Source organism: Tursiops truncatus, chromosome 7 (assembly GCF_011762595.2).
Source record: "Tursiops truncatus isolate mTurTru1 chromosome 7, mTurTru1.mat.Y, whole genome shotgun sequence".
Classification (NCBI taxonomy): Eukaryota; Metazoa; Chordata; class Mammalia; order Artiodactyla; family Delphinidae; genus Tursiops; species Tursiops truncatus.
This window is the reverse complement of record NC_047040.1, coordinates 54,340,554-54,362,763: the sequence shown is the minus strand read 5'-3', so window position 1 is coordinate 54,362,763 and position 22,210 is coordinate 54,340,554. Positions and strand designations below refer to the sequence as shown.

Here is a 22,210-nt window from a genome sequence, read left to right as displayed (position 1 = left end):
AAATTTTAGGCTTTTATAGTTTCTCAGTTACCTTTACATAGTTACTAGGAGGACTTTTATGTTGAAATGCCAGGCAAGTTTATATGTGTGTATTTATATGTATACATATATATTTGCCTCCATTGTGCTGCTGGGTTTATATATATAAAGGAAGAACTTAGAATAGCTAAATCATGAAAGGAAGAGGGAAAAAATGATTGCATATAGTAAGTTGAAAGTAAACTTATGTTCTAAATGCACGGTGTTTGCCCTGCAATGAGCTGGAATTCTTCCCATTTATTTTAGCAATTAAAATTATTTTACAAGCCAATTAAACTGTGATTAAAATAATCTGTACAATTTCTTAATTTTGTTCAAAAACACAAATGAAGATGTTGCCTCTTCTTCCCTTTGTGTCTGGACCTCATGACTGGTAAAATCAGGTATCAGGCAAGGCTACAATTGTTCACATAGCAGTGAACATATGGATAAAGGAACTTCAGAACTAGTTAAAACAGGAGACCACTGTGATCTTAGAATATCAAGACAAATGCTGCCATTACCGTTAATATTTGGATGATAAATTCTTGTTGTAAATGCAACCTTAGGTGGTTTGAAGGGGTATAGACTGTAGGAAAATGAATTGTCAAAAAGAATACACTGCCTTGGGCTTCCCTGGTGGCGCAGTGGTTAGGAATCCACCTGCCAATGCAGGGGACACAGGTTCGTGCCTTGGTTCGGGAAGATCCCACATGCCGCGGAGCAACTAGGCCCGTGTGTCACAACTACTGAGCCTGCACTCTAGAGCCCACAAGCTGCAACTACTGAAGCCCGCGCGCCTAGAGCCCAAGCTCCGCAACAAGAGAAGCCACTGCAATGAGAAGCCCGCACACCTCAACTGGGAGTAGCCCCCGCTCGCTGCAGCTAGAGAAGGCCACACGCAGCAACGAAGACCCAATGCAGCCAAAAATAAATAATAAATAAATTAATTAATTAAAAAACAAAAAAAGAATACACTGCCTTGATATGGGCTGCCTTTAGGTCCTATAACTGTGGCATGTGCAATTGAAAATCAGGCTACAGACAGGGCCATCCTGACAGTAAATTATAAGACAATTGGAGGTTCTTCTAGTTCTACCATCCCAAATTCCATAAGACACTGTGCCCTGTCATACAGATCGACTTTGCTTCAGAGTTCACTTACAGTTAAGAATAATGTCAAAATTTTTCAGCAGTGGAACTGTTTATTATGCTGGTGTAAAAAAAAGAGTCGGGAATAAAATTTCATATAAAGGTTTTTCCTTAGTGAAGAGCTGGGCATGGTTATTAATATAACTACCTTAATAATTGAGAAAGCCAAAAACATAATAAGGGAAAATAAGTAGGAGGAGGTAATTAAGATATGTCATAGGAACACAGCTACTTATTCAAGGACATGGTGCTTGAATGGGAGAAAAATTGTTTCTGTGATGACGTTTCAATATAAATTTTGAATTTAAAATTTGGACTGTAATTTAGGGCTATTTTAAAACGTATCTCAGGTTCTAATCCACCAACAGATATGTCTTATCTGTTAACATGTTGTTTTATCATTGAAATTCCTCTGAGGCTACTCTAGAATATTCTGTTACTCAGAACACAGTGGTTCTTAGGAAATAGCTCATATACAGTATACACTGATTATGTTAAGGGGCAAAAAACTGACAGCTACCTTATAAATAAAAATAAAACAATAATATGAATGCTGAAGATTTTGTGGTAGATTATGTAAAGATAATGTTAGAGATTATTCCTTTAAAATATTGTTAACTTATAATGGAAGCATATTACTATAATACAATAGGCATTATGACTGTGACCAAGCTATTAAAGTTTAAATACAAAATTCTCAATGGCCATTTAGGACTTAGCAGTCTTTTCCTGGACTGATGGCCAAGGGGGTAAAAAAACCACAACTCATTTCTGAAATTTTCTCTTTTGATTTTCTATTCTAATAATGTGTTTTTGTTTGGTTACAGAATGTTTAGCCTCCAAAAACTATACCAAAGTGAAGATGAAAGGCCTGAATTAAATTGATAATAGCTAGTTTGTTCTGATAGACTTAATTTAAACAAAACCTGCAAAATGTAGTAAAATGACTTTATTTCACAGTTTCTATTTCAGTTCTTTATAAAAAGAGACTTTTAATAATAGACGAGCAAGTTCACAAAAGGCTGAAGTATTTTAGGTGGCTAAAGTAAAAGATTAAAATTCCTATGCCAAGAGAGACACAAAAAGGCCCAACAGAATTATAGTAAGGTGATCCTAACCTGAGAAAAAAGTTCCGTGACAATAAGATAAATGTGTATGTGTGTGTGTGTGTGTGTGTGTGTGTGTATTTTAGTAAAAGAAATGTAACTCAGATTTTTAGGAGTCTACATTTTAATTTAAAATAGCATAGTTTTTCATATACACTACTATAAATAAAATAGATAACTAATAATGACCTGTATAGCACAGGGAACTCTACTCAATACTCTGTAATGGCCTATATGGAAAAAGAATCTAAAAAAGAGTGGATATATGTATGTGTATAACAGATTCACTTTGCTGTACACCTGAAACTAACACAACATGGTAAATCAACTATACTCCAATAAAAATTAAAAAGAATAAAAAATAAAATAGTACAGTTTTTACATTAGAAATAATGACTGATCTTTAATAAAAGCTCTTAATTTGAGCAAAAAATATTTAGTAGCAGAAGAATAATATCATTTGTCCTTAAGCAGTGTTCCTTTATTCAAATCATGTCTTTATAGATCTAGAAAGGATTTTGAAGTCAACCAAGTCTCTGCCTTTAGACATGAAAGCAGTTAAACCACACTTAATTGGACAAATGTATATTTTTCAAAAGCAAACTTGAAGGTGGAGATGCCTCCATCACCCAGGTCAGTATTTAGAAGACCTCACGGTGAGGACAGTTTCCTCATATTAAACTTAATTCTCTTGCTGCAATTTGAACATATGGCTGCTTTTTCTATCCTTGGTAACAAAGGAGATCAACTGGTCATTATTGTCAGTATAGCAGGCAGATTTTATCTCTCAGATGACTGTTAACTGAATCACCCTTCAATCACTTTGGCAGAATACTAGTTTTTTGTTTGTTTGTTTGTTTGAGAGCAGTTGTTCAAAGGCATTTTCCTTCTAATACTTTAATCAACGTTGTGGCTCTTTGTTAAACTGAATCCCTTTTAAATTACGTTCCTATAATTCTTAACAGCTTGATTTAAACTGAGAACTTGATGCCACATTTGATACTCTTTCTAAAAATATTGAAAAAAAACTGACAGAGAACAATGAAATGCCCTGTCCTTTCTTTCCAACCCACGTTGGGCATTTTCTATAATTTTATTTCAAGAATTCAAAATTAATGGTGAATTATAAAGATAATTTAGACACACACATTGTCTTAGGGGGCAAAATACAGAGCTCAATTTGGGTAAACTGTATTTTGGGCCTATCTGAATAATCACTCTGGTTTTTACTTACGGGTGAAATTTGGGATAACACCAGAAGCTAGTTATTCCCTAAAACTTCTTAAAGTATATTTGCTCATACATGTGGGTAATCACAGAGCCCTTCTTTCTTGCCAGCACCATCCGTTGCACTTTAAATAGTCCACTTGCATTCCAGAATTGGCACAGCTCAAAGCACTTGAGGGTTAAAAATAGCTTTGGAGAAATGCTTGAAGAGCAGATATCTGCCCAGAAGTTATCTCAACTACTTGATCCACTGCCTGAAATGGAATTTCCATCCTCTCCTCTTAATCTTCTTATATGCAGAGCACTAGATAGCATGGAGAGAATTAGCCATAAAACTTAAATCTGTACCCTCGTTAGCACGCATCGAATCAGAAAGCCTTTTTGATCCTTCCTGTCTTTCGATGAATTAAACTATCACTGGTAGCTAATGAGCGTTTGCCTTTTCTTCAAAAACCTAAAACTTGATCGTACTTAAAATGTTAATTTCCATTTCAGTAAAAATATCATCAGGTTAAACCCAACAAAAATGAGGAGAATCTGCTTTACAATTTCAGCAGCAATCAGGCTTGAGTAGGGAAAAGAAAGGGAAAGGGAGACGGATGTAGGGAAGCAAAGAACAAGGAACACACACGTGAGGATGAAAGAACTGAGGGAAAAGGAAGAGCAAGGCAAGGCAACCGCACTCCTGCTTCTTACCTTATCGCTGGGCTCTAGTTTCTTCCCTCTGAGGTACCATTCCACTGGGATATCCTCATAAGACAGCTCGCAGTGGAAGGTGGCTGTTTCTCCTGCAGTCACTGTGACATCCTTCAGAGGCCTCAGAAGACCAATGACTCGTGCTTTGCGAGAGGAAGGAAAAAGCTTTGGGTGACTCATTTTGTAATTCCAAAAGGATAAATACAGATTTAGTTATTAATCTCCCTGGTTGCTTTCTTCAAGAAGGAAAGAGCCACAGGACTGCCCACTGTTCTCACTCCCATGTGAACATGGCCCCTTGGTGCCCAGAAGGGGAGAGCTAGTGGCCTGAGAGTGGGTATCTGTAGGGGCCCTTTCGTTCTGATATATACAAGGTCAGCAGGAAATTAGTGCTGCATCTGTCTCTGTGCCGGGCGTCAAGTTCCTCTTGCTACGGAAGGTATGTGACTTCCAAAATAACCAAGCCTCTGATTGGGAGAGGACAAGGGCCGCTCAATGTCATAGCCTGCCCAACCCATAAACACTTTTGCACCTTCCAAAAATGTTAGCCTGAAATGAGTCTGAAATGCCCACACAGCAAAGTTTTTCTTTATGGTGCTATACTTGTACAGCCACTTGAAGGATTTCTTTAAGGGTCTTTAAGTGTTCTGAGTTAGATTCTTTTTCTATGAATATCTACTTTGAGTGAAAGAATTACGAAGTGGGAGATTCTGACTTAATTTTCTTTTGTTCAAATGGCAACGTCAGTGAAATTTCCAAAACTTTAGAATCTGAACCACAGTTGTATGAGGATGACAAAAAAGTTAAGTACAAGAAAGCCAGTTTCTATACTTTAATAATGTTTTCTAATTAATTGAATAAATCCAATTAATTTCACTCACATCCATTTGCTGCAGAACTATACAATTTGTTTTCAGCAGAAACACATAATACTTACGTTTTACTCGGAGGTGGGCACTAGATTTAACATTGGCAGCTTGGAAATCTACCCCACCGGTCTGGTCCAGTCGGCAGTTGTGCAAAATAAGGAAGTGCATTTTGCCTTCTTCCTTGATCTCACACTCCTGTACCCAAAGAAAGAAAAGTTTTCGTAGGAAGTCATCTTCTTTGGTATTTTTTTCTGAGGATATAATATCTTAATTAAAGGAATTTACAAATAACTGGTGAGGCGACTATATAATTTTGAGTTTTTTGAAAGAAGGCTAACAAATATTATTCATGAAGGCAGTGTTTGTTTTAGCCACATCATTTTGAACCAACTAGCAGCATCACAGAATATCTACAGCCTCATACCACTATGCTGGATCAAAAATACTGCAAGTGTACTGTCCGAGCCCATTCATAGACCCTAATAGCTCTCTTTGGTTTGAGGTCTGGTAAAGAACCTGATATGTTTTAAATGCCTTGCATGCAGTCTGACTTTTCTCCTGTCCTTTTCTATTTCATACAGCTCCTCTAGGTGTTGACAAGTTCAGAAATAGCCTTACAGGTGTTTGGAGTAGTGCCTCTCCCTTGAGTTTCCAGTTGGCGTGGATATCATCTTCCGAGATTTCGGTTTCAAAGCGGGCCGTCTCAGTCTCCATCACCTCCACGCTGTACAGGGGTCGCACCAGTTTAATTTCCCGATCTAGAAAAAGTGCAGGGTCAGCATGTGTCATTGGCCTCTGGCAGAAATAACTCCAACAGCTTCAAGAGTGAAACTCGTCGAAATTTCCTTACCCTCAATCTCAAGCTTTCCTGAGGTCTTATCTGTCCCACAGTCACAGGTGTACTGTCCAATATCTGATTTCAAGGCTTTCTTTAGGATTAGCATGCGCTTCTTGCCATCTGCCTTAATAACAGCATTTTTAGATGGCTTTATCTCCTGTCCATCTTTAAACCATTTCACCGGTGCATCTGCTTTGCTAATTTCACACTGCAGAATCACTTCACTTTTCTCTGTGCCAGTGTAATCTTGAAGCTTTCCTGTAAAGTATGGATCTCCCTCTGCAAGTAAAGTATAAGTGAAAAAATTTTATTGAAGTATTTTATTAACAGTAGTTTGAAAGATACAATGAAATTTAGCTTCAAACCTAATTATGTGTTCCTTCATTATTCAGATGAATTTTTAATTTCTTAGCAAATCTCTTAGGCCTCGTTTACCTGTAAGCTTTCAGATTCACATTATTAGTCTTTCTTATATCAATTGTTTGCCTTTGATAGTTTCTATATATGTTAGACTTTATATATAATCTGCCTAATATTAAGGGCCCAGGAAAAACAATGAGCTTTATTAATGTAAGTTCTGTGATTCCTAGGGACTTGAAAAACATTTTTCTGAAATAATTTTGATAAAGTGAGGGGAGAAGAAGTGTTTATATTCCTATTTTAAACGTGACAGGGCTCAATAATTAACTGAGTTTTAATTCTGATTTGAGATGGCTATTTTGTGAGCCAGAGTCTATCCCTTTAAAATCCTCATATTTTTAGGTAAAAACATTTGAGAAACAAGCCTAATAATATATGTGATAGTTTCTTAAGGATAGGTGTTGCTTTCATGCAATATAACCCTTGAAAGAATTTTATATAGTAGATACTCCACAAAGTTCTGATGAATTGAATGCAATAAAATTAAATCGAAAAAAAAAGCACCTACCTAGCACAGTGAGTTTGGCTTCTGAACTTAAACCCATAGCTTCTACTTTAATTTGAGAGGTGTCATCAATAGAGAGGTCTCTGAATGTGATGGAATGGGTTTTCCCTTCATCATCCATTGAGACCAACTTGGTGGTATGCAGGCGCTGGTCGTTCTTGAACCAGCGAACACGAATGTTATCATGGGACAGCTCCACAGTAAACACAGCACTTTCCCTCTCTTTGGCTGTTACATCCTTGAGTGGGGTGAGGAATTTGAGTCGGATTCCTATCAAGAAAAAAAAAAAACCCTTATTAATTCCAGTCCTTAAAGGAGGATATATAAAAGCAAAAAAAAAAAAAAAAAAAAAAAGCAATTAAAGTTGGCCTATCTGATAAAACTGTTTACCTTCAATGATCAGTTTGCCACTTGTGTGCTTATCTTCAGCTTCAAATATGTATTTTGCTTCATCTTCAAAAGCAGCAGATTTGATCACCAGCGAATGCCTAGTGCCATCCTTAATAAGCTCAGTTTTGTCATCACCTGTGATTTCCTGGGTTCCTTTCAGCCAACGGTATGTTTTGGGCTCCCTGGATACTTCACACTCAAACTTAGCCTCATCTTTCTCAAAGACTTTAACATCACTGAGAGGCGTGATGAAGATAAGTGGCAATTCTGAAAAAAGAAGAGGGTGTGAATGAAGCCAGAATATGATTCCATTCATCAATTCTGGGCCCCATAAGGAAGCCTGGCAAAGAAAATACAGAAGGGTGGCTGGCAGGTGGAGTGTACCTTTCACTTTCAGATTGGCTGCAGATTTAGCGTTGGCGGCTTGGAAGGAGACCTCGCCTGTCATATCCAGCTGGCAGTTATAAAGGACCAGAATATGCTTCTTCCCGTCTTCAATGATTTCACAGTCCTGTTTGGAGTGAGGTTAGGAGGAAAGAGAAAGGAGAACATCATTTTCATCACTGGTTATCCCTGCAAATAATCAAGAGATTTCATACCAGAAATGTATCATTTCTCACCAACAACCAAGCAAGCCCCCCACCTGTGTGATCAGATCATTGTGACTTACAGGGGAAGCAGTTAAAGGCTCTCCTTTTAATTTCCACTGGCCATGGACATCTGGTTCAGAAAGTTCGATTTCAAAGCGAGCTGTTTCACCCACAAACACTTCTACTCCATACAGAGGTTTTTCCACTTTTATTAGTTGGGCTGAAATTATACAGACTTTTGTTCGAATGACTGAACAAGTAAACTGCAGGTTCAGATAGGGTACATTTAAAAATTTTACGCAACTCACCCTCAACAGTGACATTTGCTTTTGTCTTGTCTGTGCCACAGTCACACATGTATTCGCCTTTGTCCTTCAGTTTTGCCTGTTTGATTTTTAAGATGCGGCGCAGGCCATCTGCCTTGATAGAGTATTTGGGTGAAGGTACAATCTCTTCCCCGTCTTTAAACCATTTCACTGGCACATCTTTGCTCACTTCACACTTCAGAATAATCTCATCCTTCTCGACTCCAGTCTTATCATGTAATTTCATAGTGAAGTAGGGATCGGCCTCTGTAAAAGACATTCAGCAGATGATCAGAAGAACGTGAAAATGAAAGGTAATTAAAGAGTTACAGGTTGCAAAATGTTTAACTATTACCCACTCCCACCATCCAAAAACTGGCCCTTTGGTTATAGTTGGTCACATATACCTAAGACCTTCAGATTTGCTGTGGAGCTCAGGTCCTTAACCTGAGCTTTGATCTGGGATATATCATCCGGTGTCACTTCTCTCATTTCCAGCTTGTGAAGCTTGCCCTCCGATGAGATGAGTACAGTTCTGCTTGTGTGGAGTTTGACATCATTTTTGAACCAGACGACGTGCATTTTTTCATGAGAAAGTTCACAGACAAAAGTTGCTGTTTCACCTTCTTTCACTGTTTGATCTTCAAGAGGTGATATGAATTTCAATCTTATACCTGCAATGCAAGGTAATAGGCTCAGAAATACAATTTAGTTCAGAAATATTCCACTCTAATCTGTCTGGTAGAAAGAATCTCTTTCACATGGCATTTATTGAGTCACCTTTTCAAATGAAGCTCTCCTCCATTAAAAAAAAATTAAGGGGGTTGTTTTGATGGCAATGTGAAAATAAAGTCATGGGGCCGATGGTCACTTACAGCTGTTAGAACTTGGTGTTCTGTCTTTAAAGTCAGATACTCATGTGCCTAACTATGGGGTGTTAGAGGCAGATCTCACCAGCTCTCACCTGTAACAAATAATCTTGCTGAGGTCTTCTTGCCCTCCACTTCAGCAGTATAGACCCCTTCATCATCAAACTGAGAATTATTGATGACAAGAATGTGTTTCTTTCCATCAGCAATGATATCAAACTTGTCAGATGACTTGATTATATCAGGTCCTTTAGACCATATAACATTTGCCTCTCGAGTGAGGACACATTCAAATCGAGCCTGTCGCTTTTCTGGGACTGTGACATCCTTCAGGGGCACGGCAAAGTCAAGTTCGATTTCTGAAAATCAAACATTAAGAATGAGGTTTTTCAGAATGCAGAGGACTATAAGATGAAGTTGAGCACACTCCACGAGTTCTAAAGGCCAGTACCTTTTACTGTCAGAATGGCAGTCGTGACTGCATTAAGTGCCTGGTAAAGAACTTCACCGGCCTGGTCCAGTTTGACTTTGAGCAGAGTCAAGAAGCGTTTGCCACCATCTGCCTTGATTTCACACGTCTGAAAAATGGCAGTTTTAGTTAGCATTTGAATGAGATAGAACGTTTCAGATACAGATTTCTACAGAGTCATAAAAATAACTGTAATACTACTAATAAAAATAAGGAAAAGTGTTTTGTCATAAAATTTTTAAAAAATTGCTGAGCTGTCCACAAATAATGCATCAAATTTCTTCCCCTCTTTGACACTTCAGAAGCTGGAAGTAACTCCATCATTACTGAACCAAATCTGAACGTCAAACCTGATTATAGAATATAGTTATTTTATATGACTAACAACTTATTTTATTTTTATTGATTTATAGTTGATTTACAATGTTGTGTTAGTTTCTGCTGTACAGCAAAGTGATTCAGTTATACATATGTATACGTTCTTTAATGTTCTTTTCCATTCTGGTTTATCACAGGATATTGAATATAGTTCCCTGTGCTATACAGTAGGACCTTGTTGTTTAACCATTCTATATGTAATAGTTTGTATCTGCTAACGCCAAACTCCCAATCCATCCCTCCCCAATCTTGCCTCCCCCTTGGCAAGTCTGTTCTCTATGTCTGCAAGTCTGTTTCTGTTTTGTAGATAGGTTCATTTGTGTATATGACTAACAACTTAAAATTAGAAATTACTCACAGGTGAGGGTCTTAGAAGTTCTCCCTTCAGTTTCCACTCTCCGGGAATGTCTGCCTCTGAGATTTCTGCTTCAAAGCTTGCACTTTCTTTCTCATAAATGGTAACATCCTCTATTGGTTTAAGCAATTCAACTTCACGATCTGTATTGGTAAACGATGAAACACCATAAGGCTTTCAACAACCTAAAGATGCTTTTGTGTGTGTGTGTGTGTGTGTGTGTGTGTGTGTGTGTGTGTGTGTACATTGTTTCGCCTCAGGCTCATATACAAAACTTATCTTTGAGAATAAAAGGTAAGATTTTTATACCTCCAAGTGTCAGCTTTGCAGAGCATCTTTTCCCTTCAATTTCCACTGAATATTCATCAATATCTTCTGGCATAGCATTCTTAATTTTGAGGTGTATATGATTTCCATCTCTTACTATCTCAGTCTTATCAGTTGGTTCCAAGGGGATTTCATCATATCCTTTGAACCACTTAATGTTTGGAGTATCCTTTGCTATGACACAGGTGAAAACAGCTGTCCCCCTGGGTTTCACATGCTGATCTCGGATGGGTTTCACCAGCCAGTCTCTAATGACTTCTGTATGACAGTGAGGTCAGAAAGATAATTACGATCTGAACAAGTAATATAAATAACTTCCTTAGTAAATTTCAGAAATAGGAAAACATTCTCAAAACTGGACATGATTAATCTGTTATGACTTGATATTCCCCCCCCCTTAGATAAGGTATAAGACTACTGATATCCTGATACTGGGAAAGAAAATTCTCCCTTCTCTTTTCTTAGTATAATAATAAGTAGAACTAAATTTCCCAGCCAAGTACTAACCTACTACTTTCACGCAGGATGAGCACTCCAGGTTGTTGGCGTTTTCCACAGTCACTGTGTACGTCCCTGCGTCGGAGTCATCTGCATCATTGATGGTCAGGGCCCGCATCAAGCCAATGATGCTGGGCACAATTTTGCCGGGTTTCTCCACCACAATCTTGCCATCCTTCCTCCAGACCACATCACGTTCTTTATTTAACTCGCAGCTCAAGTACAATGGCTGTCCTTTGACCACTGTGACTTCCTCTTCAAGCGTTTTTACAAAACGCACAGGAAGTTCTGTGGAGAATTGTGGTATTAAGAATCTGCAGAGACTTTTCAATACGTACAATATTTTCAATGAAATAAAACTTGGAAATAAGAGGTTTTGTCTAAAATGACAGTAAAAGTTGCTATTGAGGTTTACTGTGTTAAAGTTTAATACAGACCATATTCATAAGACTGGAAATTACCTTCGACAATCAGTTTCGCAGTGGAGGTCTTTTCCTTATTTCCCAGACGTAAAACACAGGTGTATTCGCCAGCATCAGAAAGCTGAACATCAATGATATGCAGCTTTCTGTCTTTCCCATCAGCGATGAATCTGTGCTTTGGGCTCTCACGGATATTGCTACCATCTTTCATCCAGCTTGTAACTGCAGTGGAGGGGGAGACTAAACACTCAAAGATTGCAGAAGAGCCAACTGACTCTGCTTCAGTCAAAACAATGTCTTTGATTTCTTTCACAAACTTCAGTGGCACAGCCTTCAGCTGGTAGGTGAACGGAGCTTCGGCAGGCGGTTTCTCTCCACCACTTCCTGGTCTTAACTTTTTCCTTTCAGCTTCTATTGGTGAAGGAGTCTTTTTGGCTACACCTAATTCAAAATAAAATTAAAAGTTGAATTGGCATTTCCATAAGGGTCAGAAAGTGCATATCTGGCTGTCTGCTGGATGAAACCAGTGATAGAGTGACCAGAAGACAAGAAGACTAGGCAACTGAAAGGTCAATTGAAGTTATCCTGCTTTCTTTCAGAAAGAAAATGAGGTGGCATAAGGAATCCGTGAATAATAAACGCTCTTCGTTTTCTCAAGTTTTAAAGCCAAATATATAATGTCCAGATTAGCGTCTAAGTATTTTATCTGTCATGTACAAATATCATGTATATGAAGAATGAAACTAGGAACTTATAGGGTTTATTATGCTAAAGTATATATTTTATATATGTATTACCCACTTGAATACTATTAGAGGTATATTAGTTGCAATATCAGAAGACATACTAGTTTTTGCAGAATCAATTAGAAGTCATAAAGATTGATGTAAATTTTGAATTTTTTCCCCCTCGTACAGAAAGTTTCCCTTGAATGTAAAGTTTCCCAGAGCGAAAGGTTACAACTCAGGTACAGGGAAATGAATCTTACCTGTGATGGGAACTTTTGGCTTGGCAGCCTCCTCTTTCGGTGCTTTGGCTTCTGAAATAAAAATAAAACTCCGCATTTAAACAATTTTCAGACTTATTTCATGCTTAGTAGTAAAGCACGTGGGATGAGTCATGCTCTTTATTATAAATAGTAATGCATAAAGAAAAAGTTAGATTTATAGGACTTCCATGGAGAATATTTGGATATTTCCAAGAAGGCATATTCTGAGAATGATGTGACCAAGCTAAATTGCCAATGTTTTTAAGATTAAAAGATTACTTTCAGCAAGTAATTCTTCTCCCATTTCTGGAAGGCTTACTCTTTCCTTGTGAAAAAGAGTTTTATTCTTGCCTAGCTATGTAAAGTATTCTATATGTTTATGTATGTGCTGGTTGTGTGAACCAAGGAAATACGTTTTTGTCAACAAGGAATCAATGTAGGCAAAAGGGAAATGACCCAGAAGTTACTAAAGGGCTTTCTTTATTAAGCTGGGCAGATAAATCCGGAGAAGACTAAAGAAAAAGAAAGGGTCTATGTTCTACAAATGCATGGATTCCTTTGAAGATTTACCTTAATTAGACAATGAACTAAGGCAGAACCAAGACAGTTCCTACACTTAGAGTTTAATTCAGTTCACTCAGGGGCAGTATAAACTGTAGAATCAATTCCCTAGTGTCAGGCCCTGGGGATGTGAGAAAAGCTGTAGTTTTACACATACTCAATCATCTCAATGGCAGTTATCGTCTTTTTCTGAACTAATTAAAGTTATCACATAGAAATCATAAAAGCTTAAAAGAATAATGCCCAAACCACAAATATCAGTGACAAAATATGTTAATATAAATATTAAAATTAAACTACAGCCAGAAGAACATAGTATATTGCCTCATGATATTAAACACAATAAAAACCCAAATATTTCTATAGGGCTTACTATGTACCAAGCACTGTGCTAAGTGTTTTGCATATATTTAATCCTCACAATAATCCTAGTAGGTAGTTATAGTTATTATTCTGATTTTACAGACTAGGAAGTTAAAATTTAAAGAGATGAAGGAAGTAGCCAAATATCAAATAGTTAGGACGTGTATTTATCAATGATCAATACATGTCAAATCATTTTTGGTTTTGAGATTATCACCTAAGTGATGAACTACTAATAGTTCATGTACAATAATAAGTATTTTGTTTGTACCTGAGATAGCTGTATCACTGAGTTAGTAGGTTTAAGAAAATTATTATTGATCTAAATTCTTATATAGATTTAAAGGCTGAACTATGCAGTCCTGTTTTTTTTTCTGTTCATTGTGGTAAAATATACCTAACATAAAATTTGCCATTTTAACCATAAAATGTACCATTTTAACCATTTTTAATGCAACTTAATTCAGTTGCATTAAGTACATTCACAATATTATGCAACTATCAACACTATCCATTTCCAGAACTTTTTCATTATCCCAAAATGCAATCTTTTTAAAAAATGAGAAATGATTCCTGCAGGGCACATGGGAAATTTGAATCTCCATGGGATTCCTATATGTATGTCCTTAGAGAGTATCTGTACATCTTAATTTTCATCAGCACTGAACATATGCATTACTTAATCTCAAAAGCATAAAAAGAAATGGTGTTTTGCAGGAATGTACATTTCAATTGAAACACAATAGGCAGCCATGGGTGAGAGATTATGTTGCTATAGATTAGCAGATGAAGAAAATTTAATTGAGAATTTATATAAGCTCCCACAATTGAAATGATGCCTATGTTTCAACAAAAAGAGAGCTTGATTTTTAATGAAGTTTTTATTAAGCCATCAAAACAAACAAGCAAAAAGAAAACCACAGAATAAGTACCTGCTTTCTCTCCAGCGACTGGCACCGTCACTGGGGCAGCGATAGGGGCTGGTGTGGGCTCCAAAGGAGGTGGTTTGATTATTTTCACTTCTGTAGAAAGATGTCCATTGCATTAATGTATCCTTTGTCACTTCCTAAAACATCATTTGGTGGCCTATTTGCCTTCTCTGATGTAACTTTAAAATCTCCTAATAACTGGTTTTTCAGAGAACAATATATTCTAACTATAATAAAATCTATATACAATATAATAATATATTTGAATATATGTAACATATTATATTAAATAAAATATAGCATTATAATCTAATAATACATTGGGACATTAGAAATCATTTGATGCATGCGGACTTTACTCCCTTTTTCTTATTAGCTACACATTAATTGTGTGAAACATGAAGGAATATGCTGTCGACATTGAGGATAAGCTTGCTTACCTGGTTCAGGCTTTGGTTTTGGTTCAGGTGCAGTGAGAGGTATTGCTGGCTTAATTTCAGGCACTAAAACAATTCACAGTAATAAGCAGATTATCACAGTATTTTTGAAGTTTTTCACAAAGTCAAACCAAAATTGGGCATGTTTAACATATCTTGGAAGGTATTAGAACTTGTACACATATAGTCACCAAATCAAATACTCCAAGTTTATTTTGCATTTTAAACAAAATACTTAGAAAATATAGTAAGGCAGTTTTACTGGTTCTAATGTTGTTTTTCATCTCATTGCCCATAAATACAATTGTTTTCGTTTTTAAAACTTAGTAATTTGGGCTTCCCTGGTGGCGCAGTGGTTGAGAGTCCGCCTGCCGATGCAGGGGACATGGGTTCGTGCCCCGGTCCGGGAAGATCCCACATGCCGCGGAGCGGCTGGGCCCGTGAGCCATGGCCGCTGAGCCTGCGCGTCCAGAGCCTGTGCTCCGCGACGGGAGAGGCCACAACAGTGAGAGGCCCGCGTACCGCAAAAAAAAATATTTAACAAATGGGTGGACATGAGGCAATTGCACATGAGAGTGAAATGGTAAAGAAAATTAAGCTGGATGAGATGAGCGATCAAGGTCATGTGTTCAAATCTTAATGCCAGTGTAATGATATTTTAATTGATGCATATTTGTATTTTTAGAGACAACTAAGAAAATGCCAGAAAGTTTGTACCTTTTGCTGGTTCAGGAACTTTCCTTTCCCTTTTGGTAACAGTAGCTGGAGGTGCTTCAACCTCCTCAACAGCTTTTGGAGGTGGTTCTGGCACTTTAAGATAATAAGATGATTTTCTAGCGTTATTTTAGGATTTGAATCCTTTGAAATCAACTGATCTGAAATAATCAGATCAAACTTTTTGCAAAAGCTCTATTGATGGCTTAAAAAAAACCCTTATATTCTATCAATTAATTTCTATTTTCTCTTCTTGACTCTGCTTCAATTTATTTTTCTTTCTTTTATTTCACCTATACTTGCCTCCCAACTCCATTATCTCTCCCTTTCTAAATCGCTTCAAAATATTTCCAAATATATATTCTTTGTGACTAGGCGAATGATAAAAATCAGCCCCCTTAAAAGCCCCCAAATTTTATGAAACATTTCTGACACCTTCCCATGAAGTCATTTTGCAGCCAACTTGATTATTTCACAACTGTTTCTACTGGAAAACTTAAGTGACAAAATAATAATAATAATAAAGTTCAGGGAAATGCATGAATATATTTGAGTACTATAAAAATATTTAAACAGAAAGCAGACAATGGAAAACACAGACTATGTGACAGATGAAATATGAAGCTACATTTATATTTAAATCCATTTATGTTTACAAGGTAAACTTTTTGTTAAATGTCCATTTTGTTAAAAGATAATTTCACAAATTGTTACTGAGATTCCTACCTGCAGGTTTTTTAATTTTTTCTACTTCTTTACGTTCTTCTTTAGGTTCTTCTTCAGGTCTCTTTCTTAGAACTTAAAAGACAAAAATATTTATATGTAAACCAAGACAAACAAATGAAGATGTTGAATACATTTGACAAATGCAAATAATGTACAAAGCAAGGAAAGTGAAAAGCATGCAACCTAGTGCACCGGGGAACTTGGTATTTACACTAAAAATGCTTAAAAAAAAATCAAAGGTTGTTACGTTAATTAAAACAACACTCAGAGTCACTTTATATCTATGTAGATAGTCTGTTCAGAGTTAAATCCCTGGTAGAAATGACCCAAACACAAAATGAATAATTTGAATAGCAACAAATTCTAATCACAATCCAATGCCATAATTTAATGAGAAAAGAAGCATTTAAGTAAGTATAAAGTTTACTGAAGTGGAGTTGGCCAAAGAAATGAAGCCTAGAAATAAGTAATTGTATGTGAAGAAAATGTTAGAATTTGATTCTTCATTCAAATATCTTGTTTCTAATTCTTTAATATTTTATAAGTCAAAAAAAGTTCAGGTTTTAGAAAATGTTATTTATTAGTTGTGGTAATCCTGTGTTAACACTTTTTAAAACTGAATGCTAAGTTTAGGCTTAAATAGTTTGGTGTAATTTAGAGTATTTAAGAGGTTTAGTGTATTTTACTATATAATTTGATTATGAAAATGGCAGCTACGGTCATTAGTTTAGAATATTATCAATTTAGTCATGTCTATTAATGTTGTAAATTTCAAGATACTCTGCTCACAAAATTTGTCTTCCTTTAAAAAGATGGAAATGATTACATTTAATTTTCAATACAACTACAAATGAATTTTGATAAATTGGGAATCTAATTTAAAAGAAAACCAAAGGACAGAAACATTTTGTAAGCTTTCAAGTCTTTTGTGTGTGTATTTGAAGCTGATATAACAGTTGAAAAATACTATACCGCTTTTGAGAACAGCTTCTTCCTTTGGTTGAGGTTTAGGTTCAGGAAGTAATTTGCGAACTTTCTTTTCACCTCCAAGCACTTAAAAGAATATGATTTAAATTTTGAAGTGAATTCATATAAAAAGTAAATTTCAACAAGAAAAATGTCTCTTTCAAAACTAGTAACTACTGTATAAGTAATAATTTTTGTTACATATAAATATCACAGAATTTGAAAGCAAAGAGTACACTTCAAGTTGTTTCCTCTGCAAACGTCTATATAACCTTGTGATGAAATTCAGTTGCATTAACTACAGGCAAATATATTCATTCATCTTAAAAGTGTCTATATTGACTTTATGAATCTTTCATCAAATACAAGGTTCTTGACAGCATCTTTGCCCCAATCTGCAATTGTAGATTGCCCAAATCTACTCTGATATCTCTCCGACCATCAACTATAGTAGGTGTTAGTGACATTATTCAATCTTCTCCACTGATGAGAGAAGAAACCAAAAGTATCTGGAGTTTGATAAGTTTCTTAAGAAGCATCCTTTCTTAAGGTCCCCTTTTTGAACTAATACTAACCTGAAATTATAGAACTATAGAATTTGAAAGCTGGTGTTAGAGCTTATTTTTAATGAATAAGAAAATGTTCTTGAATTTAAACTAAAACGGACCCAAGGAATTCCAAATTAATCCCATCTTTAGTGAATATCAAGCATGGCAGATGATACTATATACAGCAGCCTCCTATTACTACTGTAGCCCTAATGGTTTTGAATGGGAAAAAAGAAAAAAGAGAAACACTTACTGATTACTGAACCATTTTACCTCTCTACTAATGTCAATTAAAATCTAATTTAGGGCTTCCCTGGTGGCACAGTGGTTGAGAGTCCGCCTGCCGATGCAGGGGACACGGGTTCGTGCCCCGGTCCAGGAAGATCCCACGTGCCGCGGAGCGGCTGGGCCCGTGAGCCATGGCCGCTGAGCCTGAGCATCCGGAGCCTGTGCTCCGCAACGGGAGAGGCCACAACAGCTAGAGGCCCCCGTACCGCGAAAAAAAAAAAAAAGTTCTAATTTAAAGCATTATTTATTGGTATCATGTAACATTATATTTGCACACACACCTACAATCTGAATTCTTAGCTATTTCTAAATTTCCCATTTGGTGCTTTAAAAAAGACATTTGCAATTCATTAAAAAGTTTCTGTTTTATGTGAAAACACAGCCATGCCTGTCTCTTACTTCAAATTTTAAACATGCAGAAGGGAAATATGTAAATATTTCACTTTAAATAATGACTTTTTTCTGTCAAGTACTGATATTTTAAGTAAAATTTCACAGTTAAACATTAAATTTTTTTATCCATGATAAATTGTGCTGGCCTTTGATACTATTTTCAAGTTACCAATATTCGTAATGTAAACCATTTTCGTTGATCAAACTGGAGATGCCCATGCATTTAATTAACATAAGTTGGAATGGCATAATATCCTTTTCTTATTTAATGGATATAGTGAAAATATATCTTTGTTTTTCCATATTATTATTTTATTTTTAATATCTTACTGACATATGAGACTCAGGTGTAGAACACACCACTGTAGTTATTACTTTTAAAGTCATTATATGTCATTACATGTCATTTTAATATTTGCGTGGCTTTGTAATAATCCTTTACTGGTTAACATCCATAGTAATATTATTTTGTAATCTCCATTTTATAAATCAGGAAATACACATTCAGATGGGTGATTTTTACAAAATTCCAGAGTGAAACAAGAACAGATTCAACTTATGAGTCTGGATGTGTTAATTAAACAGAACACTGGTTACCCACCATACTTACTGGAAAAGTTCACAATTTTAATTTTAATAGATGTTTTATGATTCATTTATTTTTCTTTAGGGTCTAAGTTTAGATAGGGAAAAATATTGTTTAAAGAGAAATAAATTTTGAAAAAATGACCTGCAGTGATAATGAAATTTCCCTACAACATGAGATCTGTACACCTGAAAGAATGTCTTGGAGTCCATGAGAAAAAAGAGATAGGAGAGCCACAAGGAAATCCCTATGAATCATCTTAATAGTATAGAAGGAGAACAGGACTTATTTTTAGTGCTTATAACACTGGCTAAAATATTGTTGTTCAGGTGAAATTGCAAAGCATTTTAATCTAAGACATGTCCTGATATTAATGTCAGCTAACCAGTAAAATTTAATATTTTTGAGTTTAGGAAAATGCAAGGAGACATATGTAGATGAGACAAAGAAAAAAACATCTACTCAGGAATGTATGAAATTGATGGGAGACAAAGAAAGCAATACTCATGAACCAGGACGATAAAAGCTACAAAAATACAAGAAATCAATGAGACTACTCTGATTATTTTAAAAAAGGAAAGAAGAAGAACATTCTAGAAAGCAGGAAGAGTAAGGAGTCCGATGAAGGGATACTGCATATGAGTGTTTTCTAGACTGTGAAATACCTTTCAGAGGTGTAAGCTCCACTGCTTCCAGAACCTCAGGTTTTTCAGGAACTTTCTTCTTTGAAATAGCTTTAAAGAAGATGATCTTACTTTCATTATTTGTTTATTTAGTCTTATCTGAAGCAAATGATTAAATACGTGCTCTAAGAATCAAAACCAGGCTTTGCTTATAACTCAAAAGCATTAATAACAGCCAAGAACAGCCACTGAAGAACATACAAGAAGCGTTCAAACCATGAAAACAGATTGCAGTTTTACTCCAAACTTGAGTAGTAAGTTAAAGTCTGGCTGAGAAGGAAGATAATTTTTGTTCTTTGCAGGAGGAGGAAATCTTCCTTTGCATATAAATTTTACATGAAGGGAAATGTATTTAAGTGTGTGTCCTCATGGAATATATTAGCCAACAGATATGTAGCCTTTTAAGAAGTGATCAATTTTTCTATGTCTGATTAAAAATGCCAGAAGCTTCCCCTACAGGTCAAGAGGGTTGTAGAGAGGCAAGAAAGAAGTCTTACCATGGAAAATTCTGGCTTTGTGTACATGTGTAGGTGAGTATGGGAAAATTGCTCACCTAAGATTATATCTAGATTATTTTAGATTGGGAAATCTCATGAAATCTCATGACACCACAAATAAGACAACATTTTGTTGAAATAAAAAGAATAATATGATTTTGCTAGTTTATTTCAGCTTTTAAAGATGCTATTTAAAAAATTAAGTAATGTTGAATCAATTCAAAGAGAAACCTAAATGCAAAGAGAAAGAAAGGAAGTTTAACAATGGGAAGAGATGCTGGATATCAAATGTATCCATAATCGCTCTTTCTAGATATGGTGAGGACAACCACGGAACACAATTGGGTTTTTATTAAGTTGCAAAAAAAAAAAAAAAAAAGTGGGGAAGCAGTGCCAGAGCGTTCATATACCTTCCTTTCATGGTTTATGAACACATCAGCTATTGGATGCCACAAATATATTATCTATAGTATATTTTAAAGCATATGTCATTCTTTAAGAACAAAGTTTTGGCTTTTGTATAAATTTGCTACTGCAAAATTTAAAATATCTTGCAGAATTTTCTTCTACATTCCACATGCACAAGATCCCAAAGATATGCAGAGCAACCACCCTTTGAAATCAGAAAATCCTTTCACCCCACTCTGCATGAGAAAGTTAGTTGGACAGCCCCTGGATTGAGATGGCCAGGATGAAGCTAACAATGGTGTACTTTCTGACTCTTGGGGCAGCAGGCATGGCCCAACAAGGCACCCAGGGCAGCATAAAACACAGGTCTCTATGGAATTCCCACAGATTGATCATGTCCGAAAGTACATATTTTAAAAATACATTTCTTGCAAGCAACACTTCAGATGTCTGGATAGAAGTTTGGAGCAGGTTAATAAAACTTTGGAAGTGGCATTTTATACCTTTAAGCTGGAACATTTTCTCCTTCAGGTCTTCCTTAGGTGGAGCTGGAGGAGGAGCTGGGGGCTTTGGTTTGGGTTTTGGTTTCTCAATAACTTTCTTTTCAGGTTCAGGTTCTTAAAAGAGTATTTCAGGAGTATTAGTATAGGAATATGTTAATTGGTATGTGGATACACAGTATATTCAGTAGAAATTTTGGTATATTTATGAAGTAAAAAGTTTGCTTTTTTGGATATATATTATTGGTATCCAACATAAAATGTAAAAGTGTCCAGCATAAAATATAAGAATATCAACACTGTACATAGATAATGAGAAATACGGCACAGGCACTAATAAAAACAACAAAGGAAGCATCCATATAAGCCACATTGATGTGAAATAAATAGTACAAATGACATGAATACATAAGACTGAGATGCACATTTAAAACAGAATATCTTACATACAGGTGCAAAGAGACGTACTGTACACGTAGAACAACGCAAAACACATATGTATCAGATGAAGAATATGGTGATGAAGACTTAAGCCCAATTAACTGAATACCTTGTACTGGTATTTCTTCAGGCTGTGGTTCAGGTTCAGGTTCTTCAGGCTTAACATACTTTTCAATTTCACGTTCTTTAAAGAATGGTGACAAAGGATAAGAGACTGTAATATAAAGTTCTTCACAAAGACTCATAGAAATTTCACATAGATGCAAAGATGACAGTCACAAAAACAAAAATACACAAATTCACTTACATAGAAAAAGAGGTAAGATTTCTATTTTCTTATACTCAAGCTTTCTACTGACTATCTGATGCATGTTGATGGCAAATGAGATGACTTTTAATATCTGACGTTGGGTTATCATTTGAGGATCCAATACAATTATTCCAGTGTTGTCTCAGTAAACTGTATCTTTTAGAATTATAATTACCATCAAGAATAATCAAAGATTCTACTTCAAAAGAAGTATAATGATTCGAAAAACAAAGCAGTCAAACATGTGCTAGAATGCTTTTATATAAAATTTCAAGAAGGAATGTTACCCTATAAATACTTTTGTATTTCTAACAGGAGTTTTCAAGAGATTTAAAAAAAATTATATTTATATAATATATATCTACCTTCAACAGGGGGAGTCACTTTTCTACCAATGGTTATGGATGCTCTTTCTTCATATATTATTTCCTCAGGAGA

General features: G+C 35.8%; 1 protein-coding gene across 1 annotated transcript in view; it reads right to left on the bottom strand.

Annotated features, from left to right (window-relative positions):
• The window catches only part of TTN (titin), a 281,892-nt gene that overhangs the window by 100,569 nt on the left and 159,113 nt on the right, over window positions 1-22,210 (bottom strand). Inside the window, 24 exon segments of the mRNA XM_033859976.2 lie at window positions 4,200-4,342; window positions 5,137-5,263; window positions 5,687-5,826; window positions 5,919-6,185; window positions 6,835-7,101; window positions 7,222-7,488; window positions 7,606-7,732; window positions 7,892-8,031; window positions 8,120-8,383; window positions 8,524-8,790; window positions 9,081-9,344; window positions 9,437-9,563; window positions 10,191-10,330; window positions 10,497-10,772; window positions 11,022-11,300; window positions 11,474-11,875; window positions 12,423-12,473; window positions 14,279-14,368; window positions 14,716-14,778; window positions 15,430-15,522; window positions 16,153-16,224; window positions 17,125-17,205; window positions 19,599-19,667; window positions 21,025-21,138. Of these exon segments, the coding sequence (XP_033715867.1) occupies window positions 4,200-4,342; window positions 5,137-5,263; window positions 5,687-5,826; window positions 5,919-6,185; window positions 6,835-7,101; window positions 7,222-7,488; window positions 7,606-7,732; window positions 7,892-8,031; window positions 8,120-8,383; window positions 8,524-8,790; window positions 9,081-9,344; window positions 9,437-9,563; window positions 10,191-10,330; window positions 10,497-10,772; window positions 11,022-11,300; window positions 11,474-11,875; window positions 12,423-12,473; window positions 14,279-14,368; window positions 14,716-14,778; window positions 15,430-15,522; window positions 16,153-16,224; window positions 17,125-17,205; window positions 19,599-19,667; window positions 21,025-21,138 (4,130 nt within the window).